Here is an 11,446-nt window from a genome sequence, read left to right on the forward strand (position 1 = left end):
TTGGGTCTTATATTTAACATTTTACAATATTTCCTTGCTTTTACTCCGGTCATACTGCGTATAACTGTGGATTGGAAAATGCTCTTATAGTAATACCCTTTTTTAACAATTTTAACACAACCGGCATGATGGACGCATTCTGCCAGACGTACGGTCCTTTTTTTTAGATCTGATGCAAGAAAGTCACAAGTTCCCACGACAGTCGGTTCTACGTAACAGGAACGAGCCGGATTTATATCCGGCTAAGGACTGTCACTTCAGTAGCATTCCTCGTATATGCACGGGGAATGTTTATGCTGTTACAACAACAACAACAGCAACAACAACATTAAGTGTTGAGCCCTAAGAAGGTTCAGTTGCAGAAAAAAAAATTCATCAGCTGAATAAAATCCTAGAGATATACCATCGTCAATCATTGACATAGAGACGATAGAGTCAGTTACTTAATAATTGACCTTTCGATAAAAATTTAAATATTCAAACATTTAAATATTTCTTCTTTCATTTAATGCTTGAAAAGTTATTTCTAAATACTGCACTTTTTCACAATGCCCTGAGCAATTTGCTCAGCCTGTAGTTTGAATGCCCAAATGTGATCTAAACATTTCCGAAAGCGAAAGCGCAAAAATTCATAAAAATCGCTCTCATGCAAATCGGTTATGCAGTAATTGAACGAAAACCACACACATACGCGCGCAGCATTGCCACATATGAGATTTTTCCAACTAACTCACTATAAAACCACAATCATGCTGTAGTGCCTAAAAGTATGCTACAACTCATATACATTTATACACCCATAATAGCCGTGTGCACAACGCTCCATAGTCAGCACATGCAACCAGTTTAGTGGTCAGCACTTCTACTACAAAATAACCCAACAAAACCGCAAACGCGCTTTGCCACGCGCAATGATGCACTGTTAGGCTATAGGAAAAACGCTGCAAAATAGGCAATGCACAGCAGCGACCTCGACCACCAAAACGGCTGGCAAATGGACGACGACTGCGTGCGAGCGTATATAAATGAATGAAAAAAGTTATAACGAGTACAAAAAAATTAAAAGTAAAAAAAAATATAAAACGAACAGAAACATGGAAAAAATGCAGTCAGCATTTCAGTTAGCGAAAGTGGTGTTTTAGAAATGAGCGAAGAATGTTAGAAAAGCGCAGTACACACACCAGCAGGTAGGCATGAGAGCAAACACTAAAAAGAGGAAAAAATTAAAAAAAAAAAATCCTACAAAATGAAAAAGCAATACACCAGCTGAGCGATTGCTCATCCAAATTGCATGGGCGGGAAGTTGTTGGCAAAGAAGTTAGGCAGCTGTGGGCTGCAATGGCGCACTGCTGATGGCACGTAGAAGCAGAAAATCGACGATTGCATTTGGGATTGGGATTTACGCCGTATATGCCATCTTGTAATGCCCGCTTCTTGCCAACGCTCATAGGCAGCGCTCGACAACGCTCTACTGCAAAATGGGTTCCATATTAAATGGAAAAAGTTCGAAATGGAAAAAATTACACAAAAAACAAAAAATGAAAACAAGCATAAAAACTGCGAAACGGCTATAGCCGATCATAAAATTTCCAATTTGTATTGAAATTGCGGCAAAATCCATGCCACCTTGCGCACCTGAATGCTGCGCGGGTCACTCACCACTCAGTAGTGCATGAGTAAGAGCGGTAGTGTGTGCATACATACATACACACATACATGCATATAAGCGAATAGTTTCCTGCCGCCTCCGCAGCGCGTCAAATGCCCTAGGCAACTGTTGGCGGCTAACAAATTGAAAGTGGAACGAAATACACGAAACAACAACAACAGAATAACAAAAATCATACCAATATGCCCGCGGGTGTGTTTGGAAGATATGAATGTGTGAGCGATGTGTAGGCGGTGTATGTGTGTGTATGCTTTTAAATGCTTGCATGGGAGCGAGTAAGCCAGAATACTTGGTTTTAGTGTATGTTTGCGTGTGTGTATATCTAATTCTATGTCCGGGCCGTGGCTCGCTTAGAGCATTGATAGCAATAATAGACTTGATGAATGCACTACAGTTCGCTTGAGTGTGAGTGCATTTAGTTATGAATGCCGGGCTATGGCTGCAAAATCACTCAAACACAAAAACCATTTGATTGGAATCCGAAACTTATACAGTTTTTTAGCTTTTATACGAGAGTTTGGGGTTTTCAAATAAAATTTAATAAAAGCCAAGGGATTGTGCCTGTCATTTGGTTGGTTCAAAAACACAACAACACAAAATAAAAAATGAATGAAGCTGAAGAAACGGCAAGTGATTGTTTGGTTATTTTCTGTTCCCAAAAACTAAAAAAAGAAATTATGTATACAAGAAAATCACTAGAAAAAGTTAATGAATAAAAGAAAATTAAAAAAAACAAAACACACAAAAGAAATTAATCAACAGAACAAAACTTACTAAGGAAAAAAACACATTAAGCGATGCAAGAAAATTCAAAAATGAAAAAAAAAAAAATTAACCAATAAAAGAAAAGTAACAAAAAGCAAAGCAAAAAAGTGAATGAAGCTAAATAGCCGAAGTTGTTGTTCTCAAAAACAAAACGAATTCATTAATACAATAAAACTAAAAAAAAGAAGCAACCTAAAACCAAAAACTTAATGGAGCTAGGGAATTTGACTATTTGTTGTTTTAAAAAAACATTAAAAAAATTATCAATACAAGAAAATTAAAAAAAAAAACCGAAAACCAAAACCAAAACAAAAACAGAATGAAATAAAAGCCGAAGTTGGCTATTTGTTGTTTTTAAAAACCAAAAAAATAATCAATGCGAAAAAATTCAAAAACAAAAATAAAAGCAAAATAAAACCAAAAACTTAATGGAGCTAAAGAACTGAAATTGGCCATTTGTTGTTCAAAAAACACAAAAAAAGAATTCATTAATAAAAGAAATTTCAAAACGAAAAAGAAGTGCATCGATACAAGAAAATTCGAAAAAAACCGAAACAAAATGAAACTAAAAAGCCGATCTTTGCTATTTTTTGTTCTTAAAAAACAAAAAAAGCTATTTATCACTAGAAGAAAATTAAAAAAAAAACCAAAAACCAAAACAAAAACAGAATAAAATTAAAAAAACGAATTTGGCTATTTTTCGTTCTCAAAAAAAAAAAAGAATTCATTAAAACAAAAAACTTCAAAAAGAAAAAAAATTTATTGATGCAAGAAAATTCGAAAAAAAACCAAAACAAAAACTCAATGAAGCTAAAGCATGATTCAATGATAAAAGATTTGCTCAGTAAACAGCTTTTTCATTCTCTCTTGACAAATCGGCTCCCTTAGTAAGCTCTAGAAATTTTGAGTAAAAGTGGAGGAAAAGTAAAATTTGTAGAAAAAACATTTCATTTTAAAAATGGTCTGCTTACGAGCGACAAATCGCTAAAGAGTTTTGATAAGTATGATCAGGACAATCGTAGTATGATATGAAATACATACCGCTTAAGTCAGGATATGATAGAGTAATTGGGGCAATCCGAGATCGATGAGTGGAGAATTCACAAAGATTTATTTCTTATGATGTGGTGAATTAAATGGAACTCATGTTTTGCAATAAGCTAGCATTTCCCAAACAGTTACGATAGGGAGAATAATTGGATAGTCCCGACGGGATCGATAACATTGCATACCTCATTATAAAAAAGTTGGGATTAACGGAACTTGTTTCCAATGAGCCTACCTTCCCATGGATGGATGAAGTGTCCAGAGGAGCTTAGCAAAGCACAGTACCAGCATGTAAAAGCTTCTCATAAAAAGCCATCTACCAGAATTGGCTTAAAACTGTAAGTCCTTCCATTTGTGGAACGCGCGCTACAAATAGGAGGAGGATCTCGGCGAAACAGCTAACAGAATTTTACGTGCCATTTATTTGTTGACTTTGAACAAAATAGTTTGATATTGGCGAAACTTCACAACTTCGCCATCGGTTTTAAATTTAAAATTAAATCACAAAATAAAATCTTGGATTAAGTGAAATAATTTTTTGTTTTAATATTAGACTTTGTTGAAGTTATTTCTGGCAACACTACGCGTGTCATCTGTTATTACTTATTATTCTGATTGTTCTTTATTCTGTGACAACATTAATATCGTTTTTTTGTAAAACTCTAAATAAAGATTGCTAAATAATTCGTGCATCTCATTAGGTTATGGGCCCAGATGTCGAAAATAAAGCGTATCTAGTACCATAGTTTGTCCATGCATAATATTTTGAAGAAAACTCAAAGTTTGGTAAGTCAAATCGACGCATACAAATATAGCGATACATTTAGCGTGATGGCCTCGAGTTCTGCATCCAGCTCATCCCGGATCGAGTTGTTATCGAAGGAGAATTTCGATACTTGGAGCATGCAAGTAGAAGCATTGCTGGTAAAAAATGATCTTTGGGAATATGTAAGTGGTCATGTGGCGATACCGTCAGAACCGAGCCTGCTGCGAGAAGCACATGGTTGAAAAATGACCGTAAAGCTAAAGCTGATTTGATTTTGGCTATACATCCGTCTGAATTGAAACAGGTACGTGGATGTGAGACATCACGAGAAGTATGGGTCAAATTGGAGTCAATTTATGCGTCAAAAGGTCCGGCGCGAAAGGCAACGCTACTGAAGCAGCTAATGTTACAGAAGTTGACGGAAGGCGAAGATGTGAAAGAGCATATTGCGAAATTTTTTGATGCCGTAGATAAATTGGAGAGCATGAGCGTGCAGATAAATGGAGATCTTCTTTCAATTATGCTGCTATACAGCTTGCCGTCTACTTATGAGAATTCTCGTTGTGCAATCGAGTCACGAGATTCACTTCCCACCGCTGAAGTGCTTAAAGTAAAAATAATGGAAGAGAGCGAAGCACGTCAGCAGTCATCGGGCAGTAGAGTAATAGCAATGACTGCAAAGTCACGTGAAAATGCTCGTAAACATTTTTCTAAAAGTAAAAAGGAAATAAGATGTTTCAAGTGTGGTGTACTAGGGCACAATATCAGCGTATGTCCTTCAAAGCATGAAGGCGGTAGAAATTCCAAAAGTTTAGCATATAGTGTTGACGATACGTATGTTGCATGCCATTCTGGGACAACAGACGGGACATTTGGTGTGAGTACTAAACGATTAAAGCGCGGATGGGTGTTAGACAGTGGATGTACGGCGCACCTGTGTGGTGATGAATATAATTTTAAAACGATGGAAAATACGTCAAAAGCGAAGCTCAATTTGGCAAGTCAGGCTTGTGCAGATGTTAAAGGCAAAGGCGTGGTGAAGTTGTCAGTGTCAAGTGAAAATGGTCAGCGGCATATTGAGTTTCAGAACATGTTGTTTGTGCCCGAGTTGCGTACGAATTTAATTTCGGTGGCAAAAATTACCGATAAAGGACACAGAGTGACATTTTCCAAAGAAGGTGCTTATGTATGTAATGCAAGTGGCGTTAGAACTTTGATTGCAGATCGCAAGGGCGATTTATACTTTGTTCGTGAAAACAGCGAGTGCGCTGCTGCTCAAACGAAGTGCTCCGAACTGTTGAAGTGGTACTGTCGTTTGGGTCATCTAAACGCGGCAGATTTATCAAGGTTTATGCATGATGGTGTCGTTCCTTTATCAGATTTTGGCGACGTTAAGCAATTGTCACAGTGCGAAGTATGTGTGGCCGGTAAAATGTCTGCACTTCCTTTTAATAAGGGCAGAGTACCTTGATCAAAGCCTTTGAACATAGTGCATTCGGACGTTGTTGGACCGTTTAGGGAACAGTCATTTTCCAAAGCAAGATATTTCGTTACCTTCATAGATGACTGCACCAGGTGGTGCGAAATATACCTATCGCGTGAGAAATCTGGTGTCTTTGAAGCTTTTAAGATGTATCAGCAATTCATGGAAAGGCAAACAGGATTAAAAATAAAGTGTTTGCAGTCCGATAATGGGCGTGAGTATGTAAATAATGATTTTGATAAGTATCTTTCAGATTTGGGCATTGCACGTCGACTGAGCATCCCTCGTACACCTGAGCAAAACGGTATTGCAGAAAGGATGAACAGGACATTGCTGGACATGACTAGATGTCTTTTGTTGCAATCCGGTCTGCGTAGAAGTTTTTGGTCAGAAGCTGTAGCGACTGCTTGTCATATAAGGAACAGATGTCCATCGAGAAGCTTACAAGGGAAGACGCCTTATGAGTGTTTGAACAAAGTGAAACCCAATGTGAAGTACTTTAGTACATTTGGATCTAAGGTGATGGTACTAGATAAAGTAGCTTCGAAAAGTAAACTTGCTCCCAGGTCATTTGAAGGCGTGTTTGTGGGATATCCACGAGATAAGAAGGGTTATCGGGTGTGGTTGTCAAAAGAGCATAAAATCATATGTGCGCGTGACGTCAGGTTTATAAATGAACAACAACCGGTGTATTCCCCCCCCAACTCGCGATATTGATGAGCTGCTGTCGCTGCCAACATTTGCAGAAGAGAATAATAGCGCCAGTCCCAAAAGTGTGGAGTTCTCACCTCATCCAAATAACCAGAGTGTAAGGAGCAGTGAACCTGTTGTCAAGGTTCAAGAAGATGTAAAAGAAATGAAAAGAGCACCAGGAGCACCAAAATTACTGCGAACTGGAAAGAGAGGACGAATCACTAATATTATAAAGAATGATACGTGGGATATTGTTAAGACTACTGAGAAGGAAGATGTAGTTGTTTGCCGTTTTGTTCTGACGAACAAGTGTGGGCCAGATGGTAAAATAGAGAGGCGAAAAGCTCGACTTGTAGCTAAAGGTTGTAGTCAAACATACGGGGTTAATTACTATGAAAGGTTTGCACCGGTAGCACGATTAGATACAGTACGGTTAATGCTCGCTTTGTCGGCACACTTTGGCCTCACAATTTGGCAGTTTGATGTTGTGAGCGCATATCTGAATGGAGCATTAGATGAAAAAGTGCTCATGAAAGTGCCAACTATGTTATACGATATTTTGCAACGAATTATATTAAATAATGATAAGGAGGGTGAAATTGGTAGAAAAGCATCCAAAATGCTGAACGATTTAAGTAATGGTGGCAACGCCTGTCGACTTGAGAGAGCGCTATACGGCCTAAAGCAAGCTGGACGGCAGTGGTACTCCAAACTTAAGTTGAAGGTTTTAAGTATGGGATTACGGGCCACAAAGAATGAACCATGTTTATTCTATGGAGAATTCGATACAAATTTAGTTTTGTTGTTGGTATATGTGGACGATTTACTAATAGCGTCACGTGAACCAAATATAATTCACAAATTTAAGCAGCAACTTTAAATGATTTCGACATTAAAGATGTCGGTAAAGCCAACTATTGTCTTGGATTAGAGATTCATCAAGAGAATGGTGTAATTATTTTGAAGCAAATGGGTTACATATTAGAACTATTGAGACAATACGGCATGAGTGAGTGTAACCCAGTAGCTACGCCGTCAGAATGTATTACGGTTTTTGATAAATCTTGCGAGAAGCTTGATAAAATCTATCCATATAGGGAAATAATTGGGGCTCTTATGTATTTGTCCGTTGCCACAAGACCCGACATAGCTAACACGGTGGCAAGATTGGCGCAGTTCGTAAATGATCCTTCGAAAGCACACTGGAATGCGGTTAAACGTGTCTTAAGGTATCTTGCTGGCACGGCTGATAAAGGATTGGTGTATCAAAGGACAGCCCTTCCGCTTGTAGGTTACACCGATGCTGACTGGGGTGGATGCACAAGCGATCGTCGTTCTTATACGGGCTATGCATATTTGCTCAGCAATGCAGCCATTAGCTGGAAATCACAAAAACAACGTACTGTCGCACTTTCGTCAACAGAGGCCGAATATGTTAGTTTGGCAGAAGCAGCTAAAGAGGCAGTTTATCTACGTAGCCTTTTACTCGAGATTGGCACTAAAGAGTTTACTGATATTACAATATATGTGGATAATAGAGGAGCGCAATGTTTGGCGAGTGATCCGGTTTACCATGCGAGGACCAAACATATCGACATAAAGCACCACTTTGTTCGAGAATGCGTCAGTAAAGGGTTATTCACATTGGCACACATATCAACGCATGAGATGCTTGCGGATGTGATGACAAAACCATTAGCACGAGTAAATCACGAAAGATGTCGTACTGGACTTGGTTTAACTGCTTAGATGATCCGCATATTGAGAGGGCGTGTTGAAATTATTTCTGGCAACACTACGCGTGTCATCTGTTATTACTTATTATTCTGATTGTTCTTTATTCTGTGACAACATTAATATCGTTTTTTTGTAAAACTCTAAATAAAGATTGCTAAATAATTCGTGCATCTCATTAGACTTGGTAATTTCCGCTAATAACTTCCATTATTTACATTCAAATATTAATAAAAATTTATTTTTTAAACCGTTCGCAGTTTGTTTCCATTTAAGTAAGAAAATACTTTTTTTGCTACCATTTTTGCCAAAAAGATTTAATATTTTCCACATTATTCACTTCCTTAAATACAATACCACTAGTGAGCAAACCTTTAATAATTGAACCAAGAAGCTAAAGAGCCAAAGTTGGCTGTTTTTGGTTTTCAAAAAACAAAAAACAAACTTATTAATACAAGAAAATTAAAAAAACAAAAAACAAACACTGAATAGAATTACAGAGCCGACTATTTTTTGTTCTCAAAAAACCAAAAAACAAAAAATTAATTAATCCAAGAAAGTTCAAAAGCACAAAAAAAAAACCAAAACACTCTATGAAGCTAAAAATTAGAAGTTTGCTATTTGTTGTTCTCAGAAAAATAAAAATTACATATGTATAAAAATGTAAAAAAAAGAACAGCCTATACAAGAAAATTAAAAAAAATATATTTAATACAGGAAAGTTCAAAAGACAGGAGTTGCAGGTTTTTCAATTAGACGATTAGATCGCAATTTTTTGTTTTTGTGTTCAGGAAAAAATAAATATTGACAGATAAGGATACGCATAGGCATATTTGCATTATGGTGGGTCAGTTTTTATTTTGCAACAAATGGAAGCCTGGTTTCGAACTCCGTAGTAAATTTTAAGAGAAATCCAGTGTAGAAGAAACCAAATTTCGGTAACCAGCTTTAAATTTTTGAATAGAAAATTTACCTTTTCTGGACTCGTTTAAAGTATTGAAACTTTTTAAGAAAATAGTAGATCTTTAAGAAAAAACTGTCGCAAAATGCGTAATTTTTTTGACGGAAATAATCACCCGATCGAGTCGGGAGGTCAAAGGTTGGTGAAAAAATTTCAAGAAGCTGGTTCTGGTTCAAGAAGCTTTCTTAATCGAAAATTAAAAAAGTACGGGCGCACCCAAAACTGGACGTTCTGTTGCGAATTTTGCTGCTGTAGCGCAAAGTATTGCTGAACAACCTTCAAGATCGATGTCTCGACGTTCTCACCAATTGAGCATTCAAGAATTGACTTGTTGGGGGATTTTATCTGTAGAGGTGCTCATCGTGGACATTTATATCATGCCATTTTATCACACATAACTAAGATCCCTAATTAGGAACCCCATTTTGAATAAAAAAAGTTAAACCCTAAATAATCTAAATTTTTGCAAGTTTTATTTTAAATCAATATTTAGGCTAGTCTTTTGAAAAACTCTTTATTATGAATCTAAAAGGAAATCATATTTTCCAGAAATATCCCGCTAGGTGGCACTGAGGTCGAGAAGGTTGTAAGAACTGAATTCACGCACAGGTTTATTTAATATTCGGAATATTTCTAGTACATAAGTAGAGCTAAATAGTCCCACAAGAATTGTATGAGGTAAGTGGTGCCAACAGAGGTCATACCTCCATCTCTAAACAGAAGAGAAGTGGAGCTGAAGTTACCAAATCGTACAATTCTACTTTGCCGACAGTTAAGACGCCCACTTTCCGAACCAAAGTAACTGGCAATTTAATATCGTTAGCGATCTTTAGCAATCTAACAGCGATGTCAAAATACCAATCTTTGCAGACGATGGATAAATTAACAGTCGAACTCGATTTTGTGTCTTCTCCGAGCAACTCCTTGAAATAAGTTGAATAGTTCTAGTTTGCAATTGACAACGACAATACCTTCGAGCAATTTCTGCTATAGCTGCAGAGATAAGTCAGAATTCATTTAGAACTTCATACATTTCTAAGTAAGCGCTTCAGGTTTCTGGAAAACCACTTCGTTGGAGATCTGCAGGGCAGCTGATTGCATTCGCTAAAAGTCGAGTAGTTTAATGCCATTTGGTGATAGGCTAGTCCGCGCTTATAGTTCTGCCTTCTCCAAACTGGATAAAGAGGCAAAGCGAATGGGTCTGGTGGTGAACGAGGACAAAACGAAGTACCTCCTGTCTTCAAACAAACAGTCGGCGCACTCGCGTATCGGCACCCACGTCACTGTAGACAGTTATAATTTCGAGCTTGTAAAAGACTTCGTCTATTTAGGAACCAGCATTAACACCGATAACAATGTCGGCCTTGAAATCCAACGTAGAATCTCTCTTGCCAACAAGTGCTACTTTGGACTAAGTAGGCAACAGAGCAGTAAAGTCCTCTCTCGACGAACAAAACTAACACTCTACAAGACTCTCATCATGCCCGTCCTAACGTATAGCGCAGAAGCTTGGACGATGACAACATCCGATGAAGCGACGCTTGGAGTGTTCGAGAGAAAGATTCTGCGTAAGATTTTTGGACCTTTGCACGGTGGCAACGGCGAATATCGCAGACGATGGAACGATGAGCTGTATGAGCTTTACAACGACATAGACATAGCGCAGCGAATAAAGATCCAGCGGCTATGTTGGCTGGGTCATGTCGTCCGAATGGATACAAACGCTCCGGCTTTGAAAGTATTCGATGCGGTACCAGCTGGTGGTAGCAGAGGAGGAGGGTGGCCTTAGCTCTGCTATTCTATTCGTAATATTACTTAAATATTTTCACGCCACTTGGTGCTATTTCGCCAGTAGATCTACTCTTATAATCAGCGAATGGCTATAACTTCAGCAGCTTTTTCCAAAAACGTATGTGGAATGTTTTCCGCTACTACAGCCAGAAAAATTTGGTGTTCAAAATAATGAACTGATTGGTGAATTGGTAAGCTATGGATCTGCAGCTCAACCAATGAACTTTGAGTCAATTATTGGCTAAGGTTTTGCTGGAACAACAGGTCCTCTTCCATCTATTTTTTATGAGGATATTTTCCATGGTAGAAATATACTCGAAGGTTTGCCATTGCCTGCCGAGGAGCGATCGCTATTAGAAACACTTTTTCTATCATTTTGCTGTTTTATGCAAGTAAATTCAAAGCCACGCACTCTATTATGGTAGTCACGCATCAACCTACTCGGCTACGGCGGCCGCCTACAACCATTAGAAAGAGAACAATCATTTAGTTGCTCGTACTTCTCTTCGGCTCGGCTTGTGGATACATTGATTCTTC

At 37.9% G+C, this 11,446-nt stretch overlaps 1 protein-coding gene across 1 annotated transcript; it reads left to right on the top strand.

Moving 5' to 3' along the window:
* Positions 1–7,392: 7,392 nt before the first annotated feature.
* Positions 7,393–8,172, top strand: LOC128863645 (uncharacterized). Its single transcript, XM_054102897.1, has one exon. It carries the CDS (start codon positions 7,393–7,395, stop codon positions 8,170–8,172), a length of 780 nt encoding a protein of 259 aa, XP_053958872.1.
* The last annotated feature ends 3,274 nt before the right edge of the window (positions 8,173–11,446 follow it).

The sequence above is a fragment of the Anastrepha ludens genome, chromosome 5 (genome assembly GCF_028408465.1).
Source record: "Anastrepha ludens isolate Willacy chromosome 5, idAnaLude1.1, whole genome shotgun sequence".
Classification (NCBI taxonomy): domain Eukaryota; kingdom Metazoa; phylum Arthropoda; class Insecta; order Diptera; family Tephritidae; genus Anastrepha; species Anastrepha ludens.